Source organism: Phyllostomus discolor, chromosome 3, assembly GCF_004126475.2.
Source record: "Phyllostomus discolor isolate MPI-MPIP mPhyDis1 chromosome 3, mPhyDis1.pri.v3, whole genome shotgun sequence".
In the NCBI taxonomy this organism is placed as follows: domain Eukaryota; kingdom Metazoa; phylum Chordata; class Mammalia; order Chiroptera; family Phyllostomidae; genus Phyllostomus; species Phyllostomus discolor.
This window is the reverse complement of record NC_040905.2, coordinates 72,527,155-72,553,677: the sequence shown is the minus strand read 5'-3', so window position 1 is coordinate 72,553,677 and position 26,523 is coordinate 72,527,155. Positions and strand designations below refer to the sequence as shown.

At 33.9% G+C, this 26,523-nt stretch overlaps 1 protein-coding gene across 6 annotated transcripts in view; it reads right to left on the bottom strand.

Annotated features, from left to right (window-relative positions):
- The window catches only part of FER (FER tyrosine kinase), a 383,463-nt gene that overhangs the window by 181,657 nt on the left and 175,283 nt on the right, over positions 1–26,523 (bottom strand). For 4 of the 6 annotated variants that reach the window (XM_036020636.1, XM_036020638.1, XM_036020639.1 and 1 more), the window contains 2 exons: positions 17,651–17,854; positions 7,182–7,304 (listed from right to left, as the gene is read on the bottom strand). In XM_036020636.1, coding sequence (XP_035876529.1) covers positions 7,182–7,304; positions 17,651–17,854 — 327 coding nt within the window. The remainder of the gene's footprint in view (positions 1–7,181; positions 7,305–17,650; positions 17,855–26,523) is intronic. The other 2 variants (XR_004901995.1, XM_036020640.1) reach the window with 2 other exon arrangements.

Genomic DNA, 26,523 nt, shown 5'->3' with positions numbered 1-26,523 from the left:
CCTTAAAATATCTGCTGATAAAGTTTGAGCTAAAAACTGAAAGGCAGACTATAAGTTATACATATTATGACAAGTTCTTGCACTTTATTAAATGGATCAAGCCTAAAATCCAAGTTTACTTTGACTTCTCAGACTATACTAAATGAAGGCTAAATATTCAAAATTCTGTATCTTCCCCTTGGAAAAATATGCTATATAGTTCCTGCTAGACTAAGTTTCATAAGTTTCATAAAGGATGGGACCGTAACTGTCAAGTTCACTGTTATATCCTAGTGCTAGAATATTGGATTTCAGAGAAAAAATTGTTGTACCTGTTAAACTATTGACATTACTGAGACTATACATCATAATTTATGCTAGCTGAGATTGTAATTAAAAGAAATAAAAGAGAATACATTTCAAATTTCAATTCTGAAATTTATAAGAAATGTAATTTGGGGTAAATTGTAATCTCTGAATTTTCTCATCTAATGATGGAGGTAAAACTGATATTAAATTCACAGTTATTGAAAAGATTTAATAAATAGATATAGATTGTTATCAATACACTATACACTCAATAAATGTTTTTTTCTTTCTTCACAATTTAAAATCTTCCAAATTTGCCTTCTATTCTGATTCACCTGTCCAATGAAAAACTTTTTAAATAGGAAGGTATATGGTATTTTACAGTTTCCAAAACATATCCACAGAGATTTTCTCACATGATGTTTACAACAACTATGTGGGGTTATTGTTAGCTGAAGATGATTTTAAGAAGCTGTTCGACTTGTCCCAGATTATGTGGTTGGTAGTGCTGAAAACTGGCATTTAAAATTGAATTCTCTTTGCTCACACAAGAGGTCTACATGGAGATTTATATATTCTTGATGAGAATCCTAAGGAGAACATTTGTAATTTTTTGTGCTCTTCCACTCTCAGTAGACCTAATAATTGATCCAAAAGAGGCAATCAGAATGTAGGTATTCTAGACCAAAACTTTTTTCCAAGCTGTACATTTCCCTTACTCAAAATCTAATTGGACATAATATTTATCTCATTTTCAAGAGATAGAAAAGATTCACTCTTAGGTACAAATTTTAAACACACAGCACTTTTTAAAAATGTGATACAAATTACCTCATTAAGAAAATTAACTGCAAAAGCACAGCTACATAGATGCCTCCAAAAATTTTAATGAGTGTAATATTATGATACAGTAAGAAATGATGTGTGGTTTTAGACCACTTTTCTAGCACAGCTCCTAAAACCCTTGAAAATTCCTAACTGCTTAGAGTTATAAGGGCATCTTTCCTTACAAGACTGGGGTGACTTTTGGAAAGCCCCAAGGTGACATAAGGATGGAAACCAGTTGCCAGGGCAGCCAATAGTAATCAGAGAGGCAGAACCTTCAGTCCCACCCCCTGAACTCTGGGGAGGGGAGAGAGGCTGGAGATTGAGTTCAATCACCAATGGTCAATGATTTAATAAATTGTGGCCATGAAATTAAACTACATATTTCATAGACATTACATAGAAATCCAAAAGTGCTGGCTTCGGAGAGCTTCCCGGTTGGTGAAGGCAGGAATGGAGATCAGGGAAGGTGGCATGCCTTGAGAGAACATGAAAGCTCCATGCTCCTGCCCACATACTCTGCCCTATGCCTCTCCTCCATGTGACTGTTCCTGAGATTTTTCCTTTTATAATAAATCAAACATCCAGTAAGTAAAATGTTTCTCTGAGCTCTGTGAGCTAGAGAAAATTAATCAATACCAGGGAAGGTGTCATGGGAACCCCCAATCTATAAACCAGTTGGTCAGAAGCACAAGTGACAACCTGGGCAAGTGATTGGCTTTTGAACTTGGTGTGGGGAGGGGAGGAAGTTTTCTGGGGCTGAGCCTTTAACCTATGAGATCACACTCTAATTCCAGGTAGAGTATGTCGGAATTGAGTTAACTGCTTGGTGGGTATGGGCTGGGGGCGGAAACACACACACACAATGAATTGGGAAAAAAGGTTCTTTGAAAAAACATATTCCCGTGATATTCACTAGCACTATTAAATACAAATCTTTTTAAGAAACCCACTATAAAAACTTGTAAAATTTTATGCTGAGTTTCTACTCAAATGAAGTGAATTTCTTAAATCATATAATAAACAATGGACCTCTTAAGACAAAATATAGTAGTTGTTAAATTAATCCAAATCTGTGCTCACCTCCCATCATTCTCTCCTTCTACAACTGTTTCTGCCACCCTGGCTCCTGCAGTTCCTTATTTATACCAAGAAACACCCCCTAGACACTTGTGGAGGATATTCAGCCACCAAACTATGGCTCTACTTAAAGCTGGCATCTGTTTTCATAGGGTAGTATTCACGTTTTACTGACTGACAAGTACTTTTGCGATTACCACTGTATTATAACCACACAGAAATTCCTTGGTCTGGTTCACATTTCCACGCAAAATTCATTAGGAGACCTTATATGATCACAATGATTTAAGAAAGCAGCTCTCCCTTATGCATACATCACAAAACCCCCACCCCTCACCATCACGCTGAGGTCATTACCTCCCTGACCTGTGTCATTTCATAGCATCTATTTTGCCCTCTGCTGTAATAAAGAACACTGCCTAGCACAGAGTGAGTGTTAAGTAAACATTTGCTAAGGAAATAAATACTGAATCATATATATTTATTATCAACCTCCTTTTCATTAAAATTTTAAATTATTTTAATAATTTAATCAAATAATTTTAAGAAATTAGGCACCTGAATGTAGATTTCAGGAAAAAGAATGTTAAACTGAATGTTAAACTGAAAAGGACTTAAACATCAAAAACTATGTCAGGAGCCTCTATAAAAGGAAAATCATCAAACAGTAATATTGGGAGAAGTAATTCTTCAGTATAAGGTAAAATAGTCTTTTTTAAAGATTTTATTTATTTATTTTTAGAGAGGGAAGGGAGGGAGAAAGAGAGAGAGAGAGGGAAACATCAACGTGCGGTTGCTGGGGGCCGTGGCCTGCAACCCAGGCATGTGCCCTGACTGGGAATCGAACCTGCGACACTTTGGTTCGCAGCCCGAGCTCAATCCACCAATCTACGCCAGCTAGGGTGTAAAATAGTCTTTAAGAGATGTTAAACTAAAATACATAAACAGAGTACCTAACGAAAAGTATAGCTTTCCTCTTATGTTTTTGTGTACATGTGTTTGACCATCTTGTTGCCACTAACCTGTCTCCTCACTACTAGCCAGTAGTTTCAGCCACAGAAAGATTTACTCTCCTCTAAAAAAATCTGCCTCTAATATTCTAGCAACCTACACCAAATTCTGATAAGAAGCCAGATACTTGATTCAAGGGGGCAGGCAAGCCATTTGTCTAAGATTCAACTTAATGCCTCACTGCCTAACACCCCCGAATTTAATCATGAACTTTAATTTCCATTCAGAAAGAAATTTCTTTAAAAAAACCCCAGCTAAATCTGAAGAAATATTAAATGTAACAAGTCAACCTATCAAGGCAGAATTTAATTATTAAATGTTAATTATGAAATGTTAAATTTGAACTAAATTAAATGTTAATTATTAACTAATAATTAAATGTTAATTATTAAATGTTAAAGGTGAACGAGATGTCTTTCTAACCTAGAATATAACCTAGGTATATTTTACCAAGTCTTACATTTTACCCAAAATCCCAGATCTCCAACACAGTATTACTGTTTAATGATTTTCCTTTTATAAAATCTTATAGTATAGTTTTTGATATGTTAAAATCTTTTTCCACTTAACATTTTATGGAATCAAGGATACTTCATTTCCCTTGAATCCACATCCATGTTCCTTAAAAGAAACAGTTTATTCTGGTCTCTAAAGTCTAGACTTTATAATCCAGACAGACAGTAGTTAAGACCATGAGCTCAAACCTCAGCTCTGAGTCCTATCGGTTGTGTTATCTTGTGCAAGTCATTTGTCATATTAAGCTTCAGCCCCTCATTCGTAATAGTGTATGGTGTTAATAACAGTAACATTGTGTTGGATTAATAGGAACACTTCATAGGAATATATAAGAGTTAATGAAATAATGCATGTAAAAAGCTCAGCAAGTACCTGGTTTATAGCAATTGCTCAATGAATCCAATTTGTGAAAAAATATTTGCTGAACAGCTACTATGAGTCAGCAATGTTCTAGGTACTGGGATAAGACTGGGCTATTGTGAAGTGTAATGCTGGCCCTTATGAAACTTACATTTCACTTGGGGGACACGGGCTACTAAACTATATAATATAATGTCAGGTAAACATAACCATAACAGAGGGAAATGAAAAAAGGGAAGGAGGGAATGTAGGGAAAGTATCATTTCACATATTGTAGTCAGAAAAGGCCTGTCTGATGGAGTGACATTTGAACAGAAACTAAACCAAGTAAAGAACAGACCATGTGCATATCCTATGTGTTGCTAATATAAGGATGAGGACGATGGGTGATCAGTTACCCTTGTTTATAACAATGTCTTTCATTTTCTGTATCTTTACACAGACTTTGGGAGACAGTATAGGAGAAAGCAGCCAGTGGAGGGTAAGAGATAAGTGTCTTGGGCACCACTGGCTTTATTACCATGAGAAAGTTAAATTATTTCTCTAGCTCTAGACTATCTAGATAAGAGATAGACCACTTTGACCACTGTGTCTTCTAGTTAGGCATTACAATGATATATTTATATTTTTATGGAAAAGGAAGAAATAAATGGAAAGAGCCTTAGAAGTAAGTTGCTATAAACAGAAATTATATTGAGGCCAAAATAGCATTCTTTATGTAGGCTACAAATGAAGTCTGGCAAGATGGAAATTTGATGTTTTACAGCACATATTATGGTCAAAGACATTAACTTCTTACACAAATTAAGTCAAGAAATAGATTCCAATTATAAGAGTACAAATGACTTCACAAAGGAAGACACATAACAGATAATATGACCATAATAAAATCCATATCAGTTTGTACTCTGCTCATAATTGAAAATTATCTAACTTTCACAACCTCTGCTTTGTGAAAGAGTAACACGATTCTTTAAATCAAGTGCACAACAATATTTACAACAGAGATAATGATTTGCATATTTCAAATATCAGTCCTTTAGATCAGGTTAATAGCTGTATAAACTTTAAATTTCCACCTCATAAAACAATCATATATAGCGCCTTAATCTTCTATAGCTTTTAGTTTACAGTCATTTTCACAGCCAGTACTATAACATGATGAAATAATCAGCTCCACAGCCAGAGCTGGGTGTTCAGGAGAAAGAGAATCACTGGCTGTGAAACAATCCAGAGAATCTACTCCATTTAACTTGACTCATGTCATGAAAATGTTATATAGTGAGAGATGCAACTTTATTTGAAGTCATATATTCCCACTCAAGACCGGATCTTCATTTTTATGTGCCTCTGTTATGGCTTTGGTCTCTCAGATTAGACCTGGCTAAGCAAGTAGACAATGCAAATATTTGGCTGGCTTATGAAACAGGAAATCAGTATCTATAAAAACCCAGTTGTTAACATGGGTAAGAAGTATCTTCACTGCACTGAATTTTATTTCATACTGAGATATACAGGAATTGAAATTCATACTTTCACATGTATACAAGTATACAAAACTCCTGGCACCTAGAGTACTGGAGGGAGGGCAGTGGTGAAGAAAAAATGTCAAAGTTGTCCCCTACATTTATGGTTTGACCAGTTGGGTATTTGTTGGTACCACTCACTGAGAAAGGAAGAACATATTTTGTAGTTAAGGGCAATAAACTCAGTTTTACGTAAAAAGTTGAAAAACATTAGTTTTGGGAAATATATAAATGTGAACTAGAAATATAAATTTGCAAGTCACTGATGTAAAAATAGTAAATGAAACCATAGGAATACATCACCTTAACTAAAGAGCTCTTAAAATTCTTCAAGACAATAGCTGCTATTCACTGATGGAAGAGAACACATTGATAGACTTTTTTTTTAACTAGAGAAAAAATGTGATGACCTAGTCCAGACTAAATAAGAATTTTTATAGGGCATTCTGCAATTAAAATGTAAAGGGAGGATGGAAAAATACTAAGAAATTATAAATACTACCTCATGATTCTAGACTGTGCAAGAAGGTCAATACTTTAGTCACAGAATTAGTGTTTAGCAACTATCATATCTTCCATGAGAGGAATTTTGAAACTCAGCCTGAAAGTAAAGACTGAATAATGACATCCAAGTACAAATATGGACATTCTGTTCCAGACTACCAAACGAAAGTATAGCAACTGTCTTTTAAATTTCCTTAGCTCAGCCTGGATTATACACTTGAATTCTTGGGCGTAACACTTAGTTCATATTAAAAGTTACCCTCACATATATAACAATCAAATTAGCAAATATTAGCCTTCCAGGTTTATCACTTCCCTATCTCCACACTGTTCTTCATAGCAGACAGCACTCAAAGGAAAGGGCTCTTGCCAACCCCAACCCACTTCCTGAAACATTGGAAGCACTTAGAGGCTGATCAGCTCCACTGTACCAACTTAGAAGCTGTCCAGGCCCCACAGGTCTTCACTTAAATGCACAAACCTTCCTCATTCCTTACCTCACAAATCTCTTAAATCCATGAAAGTAATGTGTCCTGTGATAGGTTTCAAAGGTTAAAATCACCTAGAACAATCTCCTAACCTATCTACCAGGCTTCACATAGACAAGTGATAACCTATTGTTTTTGAGAAGAGTAAATTAGTTTTTAAAAGTTCCAATGTCTTATATATTGTAAATATATATTATAAACTTAGTGCCCAAAATTAAAATTCTGATTTATTCATGATTTTTGGACATCTTCTTTAATTTATATCTTAGAATATTTTATGAATTGAACATTTTCAAAGACTGGACCTAATAAAGAAAAGCCTCAAGTCTTTCAAAAACAAAAAACAAAACTGGGGGTAAAAAAAGCTAGGCCATTTGTGGCCTAGCAAACATTGAATAAAAAGGCAACCCATCTTAATAAAACCAAGGAAAATGCTTCAACTCTATTTGTATGACTAGCAATCCAAAGCCCTTTTGTTTCCAAACTTGTATGTGGGAAATGTTAACTCACGAAGCATTCTTTAAAAAACAAAAAAAAGTGTGTGTGTGTATATATATATATATATATATACACATGTACCTACCTTAGGAATAGGATTCAGCAGCACTACACCTGATTTCTTAGTGATGACCTGTTTTGTTGTATAGTGATGTTCTATAAGTTGAGGAATGTTTGAAAAACCAGTGCCTTCAAATCGATACAAATTCTGGAGAAAGAACAATAAAGTAAAATAAATATAAAGTCATTGCTTCAGCATGACTGCATTCATCAACACATTAAGTTCCATTTGAGTTCTATTTAAAAACTATTCTTGCACAGTGTGTGAATACACTTAACACTTCTGAAGTATGTATTTAGAAATGGTTAAAAGTAAACTATGTGAGGTAATGAATATGTTAATTATCTTCATCTTGGTATTCATTCTACAATGTATATCAACCAATTACATTCTATACTTTAAATATATACAATTATATCTGTCAATTATTTCTCAATAAAGTTAAATATATGTATGTATACTGTTTCCCCCTTTGCCTTCCTTCAGCCAGGGGATATATTATATCATTCCATTACTTTACTCAAAATTCTTATTTCCCTCAGAATAAAAGCCAAGTCTTTACCGTGGTCTATAAAACTCTGTATGATCTGTGCACTGTTATCTCTCTTACCTCATCTCCTACCACTACCTTGTTCCATTGTAGTCACACTCATTTATGTCTTGTTTTATAAATGTACTATACGCATTTCTTCCTTAGGATGATTACATTTGTTAAAATACTTCATCAGATGCCCATATGGGTTGTGGCTCCCTTACTTAATGCCAGTCTTTCATCAAATGATACTTTTTCAGTTAGCTCTACTCTGGTCACCCTATACAACATTCATTATCGATTTGCTCATCCCAGCTATGTTCCTTACCTCCTTTTGCTTACTGAATTTTCCTCCTTAGAATTTATCACTTTCTAACACCATATATATTTCAGTTACTTATTCTGTTAATTGTCTATCTCCTTCTCTTCTAAAATGAGAGCACATGGGGTGATACATTTTTACATTTATTTTGTTTATCACAGTATCCCCATGGTCTAGAACAGTGCCTGGCATATATTGGCTGGATAAATAAACAGGTGTCACTGAATACAATGCAATGCATATAAAATGGTTGTAAAGTTAAAGCAACAAGACAACTAAACGTAGAATGAATACTGGAAAGTTTATAATCTCACATAAATGGAAGACACTGAAGTACAATGTTTCACAAAAAGTAAGTAATGAGATAAAGTCTACACAGAATGAAATTTCAAATCAGACACTAGTGTTATAATGTCTTATATAAACTTCTAATGTACCCCATATAAGTAGAAAAATAGTAAACAAAATAATGGTGATTTTCAGTTTCCTTTCCTTTCAAATATTTTATTTATTTATTTATTAGAGAGGGGAAGGGAGAGAGAAAGAGAGAGAGAGAGAGTAACATCAATGTGTGGTTGCTTCTCATTGTGGCCCCCACTGGGGACCTGGCCTGCAACCCAGGATGTGCCCTGACTGAATCAAACCTGTGATGCTTTGGTTCGCAGCCCACGCTCAATCCACTGAGCTATGCCAGCTAGGGCCTTTTCTTAATTTAAAAATATATCTAGCTTTTCACTGAAAGGCAGTTTTCTGCCATTGGACATAGTAATGGTGCTGGACTGACACAGTGAGTAATGCAGGCAGTAGTACTTCCTTCATGGGTTGAAATAAGAAACTGATCCATAGCAATTATGTTTAAAGCAACCTGAAGTTCTGAGTCTGAACACAGTGCAGACCATAAAACTCACTTTCTTAAAGATGAAAGTAATGAATTTAAAAATGATGTTAAGACTGTGTGCTTATGAAGCAACTAAAAGGTCAAGACTAGTATAGTTATTAAAACTGTTGAGGACTTGTTTCTTCATACAGTCAAAGTTCTGAATATTATATTTGATTTTCTACAGATCTGTATAAATTTCTTATACCTCAGATAACCTGAGGTTTGGATCATATACAGAAGGATTTTTTTAAATGTTTTTCTACATGCTTTAACAATAAAATGACAGAGAATTCAGACCAACTTTCAAATAAGAGATTGCTCTTTGAATAAGATTGTCTCTAATGATCTCTCATATGAATTCCAAAAGAAGCAAAAAAAAATTGTAGCATAGAGTAAATGTCTACAAAGATCATTTTGTTGTTAGTTGTATATCATAAATATCACATAATATATCATTTGAAAAATAAGAAGTATACATAGAAATACATGACTCAATTTTATAAAATAAAAATTATATAGATAGATATATATATAATTAGATTACATTTTTTGATTTTTCAAAGACTATACACAAAAGCCATAAGGAGCTGCTACTGTGAAGCACATATTCCATGATACATATTTTGAATTTCTATCAAAAGTATGTATTACTTCTGTTTTTAAAACATTTACTACAGCTAGAATTGTTCCTGAGTTATCACTGTGCTACTTAAGAATCATACACACATATAGATGAAAAACAAATAAAAACAGACTTTGCTACTGTACATATTTCAAAAAGACTAAGGTTAAGAAGGAAGTCAAAGAGAACAGAATAAGCACACAGAAATGAGAAGGGGATTCAATGCGTGAAGTTGCCTCAGTAGATCTCCTGAAACAAAACCAAGGATAAGCAGGCTTGAGGAAAAAAAAAATGTGAAAAAAGAAAAAATAATTTCTGAAAAAGGCTGAGATGAATAAGCTGAATAAAAACAAAGAGCTGAATAAAAAACAAAATACTAAGACACTCCTATTTTTTTGGTAAAATACGTAAAAATAGAAAACATAAACTTTAGCTTTTTAAAATAAAAATGGCATATTGAATAATTATAAATAACTAATTAAACCAGTACACAGGAAGAATTTGCGGGAGCTTCGGGAATAATATTAGTAAGGTTTCGTATGGCTTTTCCTAGTTAACTTTGTTCATATTCAAATAGCACTGCAAACTTAACTACCTTAACTTTCCCAGTTAAAAGCTCTCACAGCACTGCGTATCTTTACAGGACTTACTATAGTTTATAATTATATACAGTGTGTGTTTATGAATGACTGTGTGGGCATTCCTCTCAGACTGTAAGCTCCCCCATCATATTCCTGGGCCTTAAGAACACTCACTCTATTAATGTTTCCTGGAAATTAACAATAATAAGGTTTTAACCCTGGCTGGGATAGCTCAGTGGATTGAGCGCGGGCTGCGAACCAAAGCATCGCAGGTTCAATTCCCAGCCAGGGCACATGCCTGGGTTGTAGGCCATGGCCCGCAGCAACCTCACATTGATGTGTGTGTGTGTGTGTGTGTGTGTGTGTGTGTGTGTGTCTCTCTCTCTCCCCCGCCTCCCTCCCTCCCCTCTCTAAAAAAATAAATAAATAAAATCTTTAAAAAAAATAATAAGGTTTTGAAATGGCTTTATTTTATTGTTAAGAAGGAAGTTTCCTAAGTCTGTGTGTCAGTGGCAGAGAAAATGGTACATTACTGACAGTGTCATTTTGACTACAAGGTACTTACTGCCTTCCTTTGAGTCCTTAAATGGTTGGAATAGAATAGTTAAATAATCCTAAGTGCACAATAATAAGGCCATACACTTGGAATTAACTGTCATCCAAACAAGTTTTGGATTTCTACTTGCTTTCACTTAGTTTTCCAAAAGTCCCAAAACATGAAGTTAAAGATAGTTTAAAGAGCCTGAGATTGTGGCAACAAAATAAAGTATGTAAACCTAATGGGTACATTCAGAGACTAAATCCATTAGCTCAAAATGGAATTTAGCACACAATAGAACTTCAATAAATATCTATTGAATGAATGATATTTTAACGCATTGAACTAATCCCAAATTTCACACAGTAATCACAGCCTCCCCTTTTGTGTTATGGTTGTTACTGACCCACATTCCTTGGTCTTACATAGTACTTGCTCAAATAATATTTCCTGAATGAATGAAAGAAGTAAGAGATGATATAGCATTACATAGAGGTTTTCCCATTTAAAACAGTAATATTAATAGTATTTATGGTAACTATTTCAACAAATCAGAACTAGTTTCTGGATTCAATGTCCAGATGTCAGCGTTTAGACGTTTTTTCATTTCATCTCCTTACAACACATAATATGGTATTTTATAAAAATGAGTGTTTAGATAAACACTTATTTGTCAGATAAACAAATTAGAAAACTATGACTTGGCACTTTCCTATAACAGCATCAGTTTTTTTCCTGGAGTACTTCTGTTTTAGCACATGTATTTTCTGTTTTATCATATACAAAAGCAAAGATCTGATAAATATATATTTACTTATCATATAGAACAAAGCTATTTAAATTTCTATGAAAATCTATTATCATTTTATGACACAAACAGTTTTAGGTACAAACTCTAAATATCACTTTATATGAAGCACCATAAACAGGACAGCAATTATGGAACAGATCAGTAAGTAACACTAGAAATACACTTAGATTCAGATATTCTTAGATATGTTTAATATATATGGCTTTATGAAATTAGTATGTTTAATATCCAATAAAAAGGTACAATTCTTCTTGCATGAACCAACTAAAACAACAGATATTCTCTGCTAGTGTCGTAAAAATGTAAAACTTGAAAGTGTGTCCATCTTGATCAGTCATAATGGCAGAGGTTCACACCATGTTAAGAAATGACTATGATATGCATAAAAAAATAAAGCTTCAAAACAACTGCCACACTAGACTTTAGCTGACAGAGGCACTATTGCTAAAAATAACAATATTCATGATCATTAAATACCTCAAACCTAAATACAGGCATACCTCAAAAACATTGCAAGTTTGGTTCCAAATCACCACAATAAAGTGAGTATTATATATAAATTCTAAAACACTTTCATTACTATTTAAATTTCATAAATAAATCTCATAGAAACAAAAAAAAAGTTAACTTTTCCAATTATATTAATATTTCCTACCAAGTAATATTTGTATTTTCTTTAAAGTCATCAAACAGCAATAAAAATACCTAATATTTGCATAGCACTCCACAGCTACAAAGTATATATTCAGTAAACTGATTTTCACAATCACTATATAAACTATTAACTCCATCATTCCAGTGGCACAGAGCTTACAAAGTGAAGAGCTGCGACTGGAACCCAAGTCTTCTCAGTGTAGTGCTTACTTCATTGACCAAATGTTTGATATTTTTACATTCTCTAAAATCCCATATTTCTTTATGTCTTCCTCTCTTAGGACACCTAACCCCTCATTTATGTACAGATTTTATAATTTACTATTATATTATACAGTCTTTGATTGAAAAACAATAGGAAGTCACTCAGTATCTGGTAATGTATTCCCTCAGTTATTGACCCACTTTGAGAAAAGAAATGGATAATTTTAGCCCACAGAAGATTCACCTACACATATGAAAAAGAATTAAAACCTCCCCAGTCTGTATCTCCTTCAAACTCCTATTTTCAACTGATTAAAGAACTCAACATTATTTAGTGAGAACGAACAAAGTAAAGTTTAGTGAAAAACTTGAGGCATTCACGGAAATATAAGCACTCTAATATTAATAGGGATCTTTGCAAAATTTCAATAACAGCAGGAAGCCAAATAAAATCTTCAAGTGTGAACTTGTAACAATGTCTTAGTTTTACAATACATTATGCCTTTCACTTTAGTCAATTAAAACAAAGTGGCAATATTAAAGACAAGTTATAATTTGCAAATGTACCCATTCTTTGCTTCTAAGAATACTAATTTAAATTCTATAGTTGCATTTAAACTAGAAGAGGTAATTAAAAAATTTCAGTCTTCTTTAATTAAAAAATCATAAAAATCATATGAAAATTGTAAGTTTCAGAGCTTAAAATATAAGAAGGAAACATATAGATATTTTATACTTTACCTTTGATCTTTCCTCTATAATTCTCATGCCATTTTATAAATATTGCCAGCATATTTACAGGTTTTAATGGGAAAGCTTATTTACATCCATAACAAAGGCACATACAAATTATAAAAGAATTTGACAAAGAAATAAGGAATGACCTATAACCAGACTCATTAAGAAAAAAAGAGAGAGGACCCAGATAAATAAACTCAGAAATGTAAGAGAGGAAGTAACAAAAGATACCACAAATACACAAAGGACTGTAAGAAACTACTGTGAACAAATATATGCTAAGAAATTGGACAACCTGAGCAAATTGGAAAAATTTCTACAAACATACAATCTTCCAAAACTGAATCAGGAAAAAGAAGAAATGCTGAATATACCAACTACAACTAATGAAAAAAGAAGCAATAATCAAAAAACTCCCAACATACAAAAGCCCTAGACCAGATGGCTTCACAGGCAAATTTTACCAATCATTCAAAGAAGAACAACTATGTTCTCAAACTACACCAAAAAAATTCAGAAAGAGGGAAGACTCTTTTTTTGAGGCCAATACGACCCTAATTCCAAATCCAGGCAAAGACAAGACAAAGAAAGAAAATTACAGGCCAATATCTCTGATGAACATAGATGCTAAGATCCTCAACAAAATATTAGCAAACTGGATCCAGCAATACATCAAAAAGATCATACACCATGATAAAGTGGGTTTTATTCCAGAGATGCAAGGATGGTACAATAGCCACAAATCAATAAAACCTGATACATCACATAAACAAAATGAAAGACAAAAATCATAGGATCATATCAATAGATGAAGAAGAAACATTTCCTAAAATCCAGCACCATTTATGGTAAAAACACTCAGCAAAGTGGGAATAGAAGAAGCATACCTCAATGTAATAAAGGTCATATACAAAAAACCTACTGCCAGCATCATACTCGACGGGCAAAAACTAAAACCATTTCCCTTAATATCAGGAACAAGACAGGCATCTGCCATCACTATTGTTGTTCAGCCCAGTACTGGAAGTCCTAGTCACAGTGATCAGACAAGAAGAAGAAATAAAAGGCATCCAAATTGGAAAAGAGGAAGTAAAGCTGTCATAATACCATGTATAAGACAACATGGTATTATACATGGAAAACCCAATAGGCTCCACCAAAAAACTACTAGACCTAATCAATGAATTCGGCAAAACAGGAGGATACAAAGTCAATATTCAGAAATTGATGGCACCAATAAAGAACAGAAACAAAAAACTAAGAAAACAATATCATTTACTATCGCAACAACAACAAAAATAAAGTACCTAGGAATAAATTAACCAAGGAGGTAAAAGACCTGTACTAGAAAACTATAAGACACTGAAGAAAGAAACGGAGGGAGATACAAATAACTAGAATCATAATTCTTCCATACCATGTTCATGGATAGGAAGAATTAACATAATTAAAATGTCCATACTACCCAAAGCAGTCTATAGGGTCAGTGTAATTCCTGTCAAAATACTAATGGCATATTCCATAAATCTAGAACAAATATTCCAAAAATTTATATGGAACAAAAAACAACACTGAATAGCCTCAGCAATGTTGAGAAAAAAAGAACAAAGTTGGAGGGATCACAATAACTGATTTCAAAATATACTACAAGACCACCATAATCAAAACAGTATGATACTAGAGTAAGAACAGACACATAGATCAATGGTATAGAATAGACAGCCCAGAAATAAACCCATGTCTTTAAGATCAATTAATATTTGACAAAGTGGGCAGGAGCATACAACACAGTAAAATCAGTCTTTTCAATAAACGGTGTTGGGAGAACTAGACTAGTATGTGGGTAAAAAAATGAAATTATACCACCATCTTACACCACACACCAGAATAAATGCAAAATGGATAAAAAACTTAAATATATATATATGTCATAATACCATAAATATCCTAGCAGAAAACATAGGCAGTAACATTTTGGATACCTTGCATAGCAATATTTCTGCCAATATATCTAAGGCATTGGAAATAAAGGGAAAGAAAAGCCAAATGGGACTACATCAAATTAAAAAGCTTCTTCACAGCTAAAGAAACCATTAACAATATAAGAAAGGAACCAACTGTATGGGAGAGCATATTTGCCAATGATATATGGGACAAGAGTTTAATCTCCAAAATATATAAAAAACTTACACAACTCCTCACCGGAAACACAAACAATCCAATTTAAAAATGTGCAAAGGACTTGAATGGACATTCCTCTAAGGAGGGAGGACATACAGATAGCCCATAGACATATGAAAAAATGTTCAACATCACTAACCATAGGAAAGATGAAAATTGTAACCACAGCCTGGCTGGTATAGCTCAGTAGATTGAATGTGGGCTTCGAACCAAAGGGTCGCTGGTTCAATTCCCAGTCTAGGCACATGCCTGAGTTGCAGACCAGGTCCCCAGTGGGGGCCACATGAGAGGAAACCACACACTGATGTTTCTCTCCCTCTCTTTCTCCCTCCCTTCCCCTCTCTCTAAAAATAAATAAATAAAATCTTTAAAAAATAAATAAAAAAAAAGAAAATTGTAACCACAATGAGATATTACCTGACACCTCTCACACTGCCTTTTATTAATAAATCAACAAACAACAAGTCCTGGTGAGGATGTGGAGAAAAGGGAACTCTAGTGAACTGTTGGTAGGAATGCAGACTGGTGCAGCCACTGTGGAAAACAGAATGGAATTTCCTCAAAAAATTAAAATGGATCTACCTTTTGATTCAGTGATTCCACAGCTGGGAATATACCTGAAGAATGAAGAATCACCAATTCAAAAGAATTTGTGCTCCCCCATGTTCATAGCAGCACTATTTACAATAGCCATGATTTGGAAACAGCCTAAGAGCCCATCAGTAGATGAGTTGAGTGGGCTAAAAAACAAAAAAACAAACAAAAAAAAACTATGGACATTTACACAATGGAATACTGTGCATCAGAAAGAAAGAATTCCTATCTTTTTCGACAGCATGCATGGAACTGGAGACTGGTATACTAAGTGATATGAGCCAGTTGGAGAAAGACAAATATCATATAATCTCACTTATAAGAAGAACCTAATGAAAAAAAATAAAGTAAAAATAAACCAGAGACTCAGAATTATGATGATTTAGAATGACAGCTGTAAGAGGGGAGGAGAAAGGTGGGGAATGATTGAAAGAAAGTGAAGGGATTTTTAGTCAAAGAACATATAAGAAGGACCCATGGACATGGACAACGGAGAGGGAACTGATTATTGATGTGAGTGGAGGGGGGACAAAGGGGGAAAAAGTCAGACAACTGTGATAGCATAAAAAATAAAATATTAAAATAAAGAAATAAGGAATTACACATGGCTAGAAACAGTAAGTCAGATGTATGAGAGTAAGCGAATGTGACTATCAAGTTTAAGTATGAATACTAGGCAAAAAAACAAATAAGGTGAAAATTATAATACATACTTTCAACAGACATTTCTTTTACCCCATCTGAATGACATCTATTGTCATTTAAATATAGTTATTAGATATATATATACCAAATGCCACTGAACTATATACTTTTAAATGCTTACTTTCATAATATGCGAATTTCATCTGAGAATTATAGATAGACAGCTACTTAACTACATTAATACACATACATATATACATAGTAATTACTGATCAATGTATCTATTTTAGGAACCCCCTGAGGTTCATCTAATGATAATGGTATAATCTTTTGTGAGGTAATTAATGTCACTCTAGTGCCTGGACAAAAAATGAAATCCTGTAGACTGGCAGCATGCCATTTGAAATGATGGAGTAAAAAATGTCAAATAAAGGCATCAAATCCTCCTAATATACCAAAATATTAGAATTTCTCGATGGCAAAGTTAAACAAAATTTTAAGATTACACTTCATCTATTTAAAGCTTAATAAATAATGTAAAAACATAAAAGGTAGTTTAGCAATGCTTAGACAAATTCCAATAAATATATTGATATTAGAACAAGAAATGTAATAGATTATTTTTAAATTTTTCATCAATTTTTACTTATGATTTATTAATGCCAACAAGCAATAACTTATACATAAAGGAGAAAAATACTAAATCCTAAGGGAATCATAAAACCAGCTCAGCTATCATTATCCCACTCATTAAAGAATTTTATTATCACTATTTAATAAAACATTTCTTTAAAATCTCTCATGATACCACTTTTGAATACAATATCAAGGGCCTATTTCAAGAGAATAAATTCATAAATAAACTTCAGAAAAAAAAGGAAAAATCACGATAGTCACATTATTTCTATTTTTAATGTAAAATATCTAATGTTCAAATTTAATTCAAGTACTTTAAATATTTATGCATAACAACTATTTTTAGTTTACAATATTTAAAGTACATACTTCCTTAATAAGACTACCATTTTAATGAATTTTGAAGCATTGTATTTAAGGGATTCAGCAAAAACAAATTAAGTGCTAACCTCTAAGTGTTACAGGCATTTACCAAAAATCTATTCATCATTTTATTAACATTATACCACCATGAACTATATCAGAATACACATATAAACTAAATTAGAAACGTACATCAACATATTGTATGATAAAGTGTCTCCTCTGTCCATCAGAATATACAGAAAGGACATATTCACCAGGTTTCCCATGGCTCTCTCGCACCAAGAAGTCCCCTTGTTGTTTTAACAGATCCTGTGCTTCTATTCTGGGAATCGCACCATGGTACCATTCCTGTTCCGCCAGGGGCTTCTCACTTGTGGAGATCATATCACAGAACTTGAGCAAATGTTGGGGAAAAAAAACTAAATTAGAAATAATAGTAATTTTTTCTAGTAAAATTCATAGCAATTACAAATACTTCTTACATATATCCCTCCCTTTAATTGACCAATTAAAAATTACATGATGAATCTGAAATTTTCATGATTTTTAAAATAGATATCTCATGGAATACTGGTGTTCAAGTTTAACATAAATAAATAGCCTTCAATATTTAAGTTTACTTGTCTTTTCTATCTGTCATACATAGTTACATACAATATCAGCATTTAGAGTTAATACATACATATTTATAGTCTTCAATGTATCATGAAACAAATCCGTATATTTAAAACTTATTAACTAGAGAATTACAAATAAAAAAAGGGTATTATGAGAGAAATTTATCACAAAACAACTTCCATTTTATTTAATTAAAAGTTATTTCTTTTTGTGGAATAAACTCTTGATTACATGGGCTGTGGACTGTCCATGTCATACATCCCAGGAGCACTACCGAAGGCTTCACTCGACGATGCCTTACTGCTGTGCCTTTCCATTCTTATCCTCATTCCCCTTACTTCCTCAGCCATTACCTCTCCACATGGATAGTTGGTCCTGACCCTGCACAGCTATGGTAGATTAAAAACTTAGGAGAAGTAGCACCACTGAAAACCACCAATGCGCAATTACAAATGTGGCAAAAACAAGGGAAGAATATAAGCCATGCATATGGCATGAAAAGCAAATTATCTGTTATTTTTGGAGGTCAAATGTAAGACCAAATAACAGAGATAACTAAAAGCTGACTGTATTTCCTTGAAATGTTTCTAACTGATAATAAATAAAATCATACATTTTATGATTAGAAGGAAAAACTTTGTTTGTTTGTTTGTTTGTTTTTAATCAGGAACTAAATTGCAGATCATTAAGAGCACTTTATAGGTAAGGTATAATAATGTGCACTAACTCAACTCTTAAGTTTCTCAAAATACAATATGCACAATGCCTCACTGAATTTATAAATTGGTAAAATTAGATTTAATAATAAATGAAGCCCTGGCTGGTGTGGCTTAGTGGACTGAGTGCTAGCCTGCAAACCAAAGGGTCAGTGGTTTGATTCCCAGCCAGGGCACAGGCCTGGCTTGCAGGCCAGGTCCCTCCCTAGTAGGGGGTGTATGAGAAGCAACTACACACTGCTGTTTCTCTCCCTATCTTTATCCCTCCTTTCCCATCTCTAAAAATAAATAAATAAAATCTTAAAGACAAAAATAAATAAAGGAAAATATTTGCACATGAGGGTTTTCAGGCTAATATTATATTATTAATTGCATATACAGACAAAGAATGGTATCTTTGTGGTAATTAAAACTAACTTTGAAGATAGCTTCACTGTTTTGTACCACTGAACAGGCCCAACCTTACTGGTCAAAGTTTCACTTTACAGTATCCAAAACTCACCTATTAATTTAAAAAAAAAAATTGGAAAATCCCAAGTAGACTTATAAGAATCCACATTTTGGCTGCTATTTCAAACACGTATGACGTTTTTTATTCTTTAAATATATACATGGTGTGATTGTACATGCAAATTTTTGTAAGCTAAATTACCTTTTTTTATTAATACTAATTATGATAAATACAGCATTTCCCAAAATAATTAATTCCCCAAAAATTAGTTTAAAACACACAAAAAAAGAACCAGACACAACAATAAGAGGTAAATATGTGTATACATTATACAAATGAGTATGTATATTGCTTTAAAAAACAAATTCATAATATACAGAAAGCATTTTTGTGTATACTACACTATTAGTTTATAGTCCTTAAAGTAGGTTGTCAAATGGTTAAATATTTCTTTACCAAGATTTTATCACAGTACACATCACTATAGTAAATACTAAAATTTTTATTCTAAGAGAAATATTTCCAAGTCTCACCCGTGGTAAAAGTATTTCATTATTTTTTTCTGTTAAAAAGAAAAAAACAACCATGAAATAAGAAATTCAGTGTCACTTTTTTACAAAGAACTTGTTGTCACCATTATCTCTGAAAAAGGTCTACATAATACAAAATTACCACAAACAAGAATGTCATACATGCTTCTTTTCCTATTCAACTTATCCTCCCAAATTTGATTTATTTAGGAGAATGGAGAATCTCAATAATTCATTTACTTAAAAGGGGCACTTGAAATACAAAAGTTCAGCTAATACTCTGAGAAATTCATTGAAAATGTGAGGTTAAAACATTTAAGTTTGTTCATTTGTTTTTTTAAAAAGGATGAACAGAAAGGAACTGTTGCTATTTCATAGAGATTACAATTCAGTTCTTTGGATTGATTAATTTCTTTTGAGTAGTAGGGGAAGCTTTGAGATCTGTTACTACCCAGTGCACAGATAACATTTAAAACACATAGGCTGAAGTTGGTATGAGTGCATGTGTGTACACGTGCATGCACACACGTCCACAGGGAAAGGTCAGACATCCCCTGTCTGGGTCTATCAGGTATTTCAGAGACTTCTCTGGAAGCACTGTAAGGACCATTTTTATTAATATGAAATTAATGAAATTCCAATACAGTCTTGCAGGCTCAATAGCAATAGAATGTAAGATGTGTCAGCAAAAAAATCCAACATCCTAAGAGTTGTCATAATGATTTTTTATCTCAAATACCACATCTTTCTAAGCCTCAGTAAGAAAAGATTTTTTCCTTCATGATAAGTTACCTAAGATTTTTGCCAAAGATGTGGTGAAGGGAAGCCTCCTTTTTAAAGTTATAGTTAATCCAATACAGTTAATAAGTGTTACTTAATAAGACAAGATTTCCTGATTGACCCAGCTGTTTCATTAGTTATTTTTCCCTTGTTTTTAACAATATTCCAGTAAAAAACATGCTGGACCTAGTGAAATGAAAAGGTTAGTTTAAATAAAGAGGAAATAAGGAGTCAGTACTAGGAAATGAAAATATTTGGGAGAAAAGTATAATAGGCCATTTTTTCCTTACTCTAGTTCAGGCTAATTACCAAGGGGGTATGCCTTTATTCCAAACATTCGAGTGCAACATGAGCTCTTTTTGACAGGCAAAGATAAAGTGTTAAAAAAAAATCAAAGTCTAAATTCTATTAAAATTAAGCACCTAATTAAGACACCATTTTCTCTTTCTTTTTAATTAAATTTGTTGGAGGTGACATTGGTTAATACAATTACACAGGTTTCAATTTACGTTTCTGTGATACTAGATCTGTATATTGCACTGTGTGCCCACCCACCACCTAAAGTCAAACCATCTCCCATCAGCATATATTAGGCCCCCTTCACCTCCCAACCTCCCAACTGCCTTCCCTCTGGCAACCACAACATTGTTGTCTGTGTCCATGTGTTTCAGTTTTTATCTCACATATGAGTGAAATCAAATGGTTCTTAGCTTTTTATGACTGACTTATTTCAATTGGTATACTATTCTCAAGGCCCATCCATGTTTTCACAAATGGCAGTATTTCATCTTATGGCTGAGTAGTATTCCATTTTGTACACATATCACATCTTCTTTATTCAATCCTCTATCAAAGGACACTTTTGTTGTCTCCATGTCTTGGCCACTGCGAATAATGCTGCAATAAACATAGGGGTGCATATATCTTTGCAAATACATGTTTTTTAGTTTGTTGGGGTAGATACCCAGGAGAGGGATTGCTGAGTCATATGGTAACTCTAGTCCTAATTTTTTCAGGAACCACCAGAGTGTTTTCAAAAGTGCCTGTACCAGTCTACATTCCCATCAGCAATGAATGAGGGTTCGCTTTTCTCCACAGCCTCTCCAGCACTTGTCATTACCTGACTTCTTCATAACAGCCATTCTAACAGGTGTGAGGTGGTATCTCATGGTAGTTTTGATTTGCAGTTCCCTAATAGCTATTGAGGTTGAACATCTTTTCATATATGTTTACCATTCGTAGGTCTTCTGGGGAGAGGTGTCTGTCCATTTTCAATTGGATTGTTTGGTGTTAAGTTTTTAAATATATTTTTGATGTTAAAACTTTCTCAGAGCTGTTGTTTGCAAGTATCATCTCCCATTCAATTGGTTGCTTCTTTGTTTTGTTGTTGGTTTCTTTTGCTGGGCAGAACCTTTTTAGTTTAATACAGTCTCATTAATTTATTTTTGCCTTTACTTCCTTGCCTTTGGGGTCAAATTCATAAAATGTTCTCCACAACCAATGTCCATAGTTTAGTACCTATGTTTTCTTCTATGAAATTTATTGTTTCAGATCTTATATTTAAGTTTTTGATCCATTCTGAATTAATTTTTGTACACAGGGACAACCTGTAGTCTAATTTCATCCTTTTGCATGTGATTTTCTAATTTCCCCAGCACCATTTACTGACGAGGCTTTTCTTTTATTCACTGTGCATTTCTGGTTCCTTTGTTGAAAATTATCTGCCCATATACATGTGGTTTTATATCTGAACTCTCAATCTGTTCCACTGATTTGTGTGTCTGTTTTTCTGTCAATACCATGCTGTTTTGATTATCATAGCTCAGAATTTCAATTTGAAGTCAGGTAGTACAATACCTCTGGCTTCATTCTTTTTTCTGAGAATTGCTTTGGCTATTCCAATTTTTTTCTGGTTCCATATAAATCTGATGATTTTTTAAACTATATTTTATTGACTTATACTATTACAGTTGTCCCATTTTTTTCTCCCTTTTATCCCCCTCTGGCCTGCACCAACCCTCCCTCCAGCATTCACCCCACCCTTTAGTTCTTGTCCATGGGTCGTACATACAAGTTCTTTAGCTTCTCCATTTCCTATACTATTCTTAACCTCTATTTTTTTTTACCTACCAATTATGCTTCTTATTCCCTGTATCTATTCCCCCCTTCTCCCCCCTCACCCACCCCACTGATAAATGTCCATGTGATCTCCATTTATGTGATTCTGTTCTAGTTCTAGTTGTTTGCTGAGTTTGTTTTTGTTTCTGTTTTTTAGGTTCAGTTTTTGATAGTTGTGAGTTTGTTTTCATTTTCTTATATAAGACCCTTTAACATTCCTTATAATAAGGGCTTGGTGATGATGAACTCCTTTAACTTTATTTTCTCTAGAAAGCACTTCACCTGCCCTTCCCTTCTAAATAATACCTTTGCTGGATAAAGCAATCTTGGATGTAGGTTCTTGTTTTTCATGACTGTGAATACTTCTTCCCTGCCCCTTCTTGCTTGTAAGGTTTCTTTGGAGAAATCAGCTGATAGTCTCATGGGAACTCCATTGTAGGTTACTCTCTTCCTTTCTCATGCTCTTTTAAGATTCTCTCCTTATCTTTAATCTTGGGTAATTTAATTTTGATGTTTCTTGGTGTGTTCCTGCTTGGGTCCAACTTCTTTGGGATTCTCTGAGCTTCCTGAATTTGCATGTCTATTTTCTTTGCCAGACTGAGAAAGTTTTCCTTTATTATTTGTTCAAATAAGTTTTCAATTTCTTCCTTTTCCTCTTCTTTCTGGAACACCTATGATTCGGATGTTGGAATGTTTAAAGTTGTCCAGAAGTTTCCTCAGCCTCTCCTCATTTTTTGCATTCTTGTTTCTTCATTCTGTTCCAGTTGAATGCTTATTTCTTCCTTCTGTTCCAAATCGTTGATTTCAGTTCCAGTTTCCTTCTCTTCACTGTTGGTACCCTGTATATTTTGATTTCTTTATACTTTGTAGAGCTTCTACTTCTTCCTTTATTTTTCATCTGTAGTCAATCATTTCTGTGAACAACCTGATTACCAGTGTTTTGAGCTCTGCATCTGAAAGGTTGGCTATCTCTTCACTGCTTAGTTCTATTTTTGAAGCTATGATGTTCTTTCATTTGGGCCGTTTTTTTGTTTGTTTGTTTTTTGTCTTCAATTGCCTGTTACGTTGTAAGGGGCAGAGCCTTAGATATTCACGAGGTCAGGGCAACTCAAGATGCTGCATTGTGCCACTGTATGTGGGGTTGAGGTCAGATGGAGAACAATGCTACTTACTTGGCTCTTGCCCAGCTTTCATCAGTTCCCCAGCTATGCACAAGCAAATTTGGCCCTTCTGGTGCTGATTTTCAGGTAGGTGGGTTTGTGTATGTTCTAGGACTCCATGGGTCCCTCCAACAGACTCTCCTGTGAGACTGGGAGTTTCTTTCTCCCTCTACTGCAACCCCCATGTGTTTTTGCAGCCAGAGGTTTGGAGGTTTTATTTCTCAACTCTAGGAGTTTCCCAACCTTGTTGTTCCTCCTGGTTTATCTCCATGCAAATATGGGGCCACCCAGTCCACTAGCTATGGCCTTGCTGCACATCCTCTCCGCCCCCTTTGCCTGACTCTGCCCCCCGACCAGTCTGGGTATTTCTTCTTTAACTCCTTGTTTGTCAGACTTCCATACAGTTCAATTTTCTGACAATTCTGGTTGTTTTTTTGTTTTAAAATTGGTTGTTGTCCTCCTGTTGTTTGTGAGAAGAAGCAAAGTATATCTACCTACACCTCCATCTTGGCCAGATGTCCTAAATCTGATGATATTTTTGTTCTATTTCTTTAAAAAGTGACACTGGGATTTTGATGGGGATTGAATTAAATCTGTATATTGCTCTAGGTAATATGGCCATTTTAACTATGTTGATTCTTCCAGTCCAAGAACACAGAATATTTTTTCATTTTGTTATATTGCTTTTATCTCTTTTAATAATGCTTTAATTTTTCTTTATTTTTAAAGATTTTATTATTTATTTTTAGAGAGGGGAAGGGATGGAGAAAGACAGAGAAAGAAATATCAATGAGTGGTTGCCTCTGGAGCACTCCCTGAGTGGGACTTAGGCCGCGACCCAGGCGTGTGCCTTGACTGGGAATCGAACCAGTGGCCATTTCATTCACAGGTAGGCACCAATCCACTGAGCCACACCAGCCAAGGAATAATGCTTTAATTTTTCAATATGTAGGTCTTCAACATCCTTTGTTGAATTTATTCCTATTTTATTTTTTTGGTTGCAATTGCTAGTTGATTTTTCATTTCTTTTTCTGAAGTTTTGTTGGTAGTATACAGGAAAGCAGTGGATTTCTGTACATTGATTTTTGTATCCTGTAACTCTATTGTATTTGTTTATTGTTTCTAAAAGCTTTTTATTGGAGTCTTTTGGATTTTCCATATATTGAATCATGTTCTCTGGAAAAACTGACACTGTTACTTCTTCCTTCCCAACCTGGATGCTTTTTCTTTCTTTCCCTGGTCTTATTGCTCTGGCCAAGACTTCCAGAACTATGTTGAATAAGATTGGTGAGAGTGGGCATACTTTTCTTATTCCTAATTTTAGGGGAAAAGCTTTCAGTTTTTCACCTTTGACTTATGAGATTGGCTAATGGTTTGTTATATATGACCTTTTATTATGTTGAGGTACTTTCTTTCTATTCCCATTTTATTGTTTTAATCATAAATACATGTTGTATCATATCAAGTGCTTTTTCTGCACCTATTGATAAGACCATATGATTGTTATCCTTTCTTTTGTTAATGTGGTGTATTACATTAATTGATATGCATATGTTCAACCATTCTTGTGCCCGTAGAACAAATCCACTTGATCGTGATGTATTATTTTTTTGATGTATTGTTGTATTTGACTTGCTAGTTGTTTAAGATTTTTGCACCTTTATTCATCAGAAATATTGGTCTGTGGTTCTCTTTTTTTTTTGTTTTATCCCTGCCACGTTTTCTATCAGGGTTATGTTAGCCTCATAAAATGTACTGGAAACTATTGCCTCTTCTTTAATTTTTTGGAAGAATTTGAAATGGATAGGTTTCAAATTTTCTTTGAATGTTGAATAGGATTCACCAGTGAAACCATCTGGTCCTATACTTTTTTTTTTGGTGGAGGTGGTTAATGTTTGCTTCAGTTTCCTCACTGCTGGTCTGTTTGGATTTTCCAATTCTTCATGATTTAGTCTAGGAAGTTTATATATTTCTAGGATCTTATCCATTTCTTCTAGGTTGATGACTTTGGTGGCATATAGTCTTTCATAGTATTCCAGTATAATCCTTTGTATGTTTGTGGTATCTGTGGTAACTTCTTCATTTCTGATTTTGTTTATATGGGTCTTTTCTCTTTTATCCTTAGTGAGTCTAACCAGGGGCTTGTCAATTAAATTAATCTTTTCAAATAACCAGTACTTTGTTGTAATAATTTTTTGTGTAGTCTTTTTTGTTTTCTATCTCATTGAGCCCTGTTCTAATTTTTGTTATTTTCTTTCTTCTTCTGACTTTGGGGAATTTGGGTTACCCTGGTTTTTTATTCCCTAGTTCTTTAAGATGTAATGTTAGGTTGTTTACTCAGGATTTCTCTTGTTTCTTGTGATAGACTTGTAATGATATAAACTGTCCTCTTATTACAGCTTTTGCTGCATCTGGGAAGTTTTGATATGTCATGTTGTCACTCTCATTTGTCTCTATAAATCTTTTGATTTCACCTTTGACCCAGTCATTTTTTAGTAGTACCTTGTTTAATCTCCACATGTTTGTGGGTTTCCTTACTTCCTTTTTGCAGTTGGTTTCTCATGTAAAGGCATTGTGCTCAGAGAATATGCTTGGTATAATTTTAATCTTCTTGAATTTGTTGAGACTGGTATTGTGACCCAACATATGGTCTTCTTGAGACTGTTCCATGTGCACAGTCTCAAGAGGA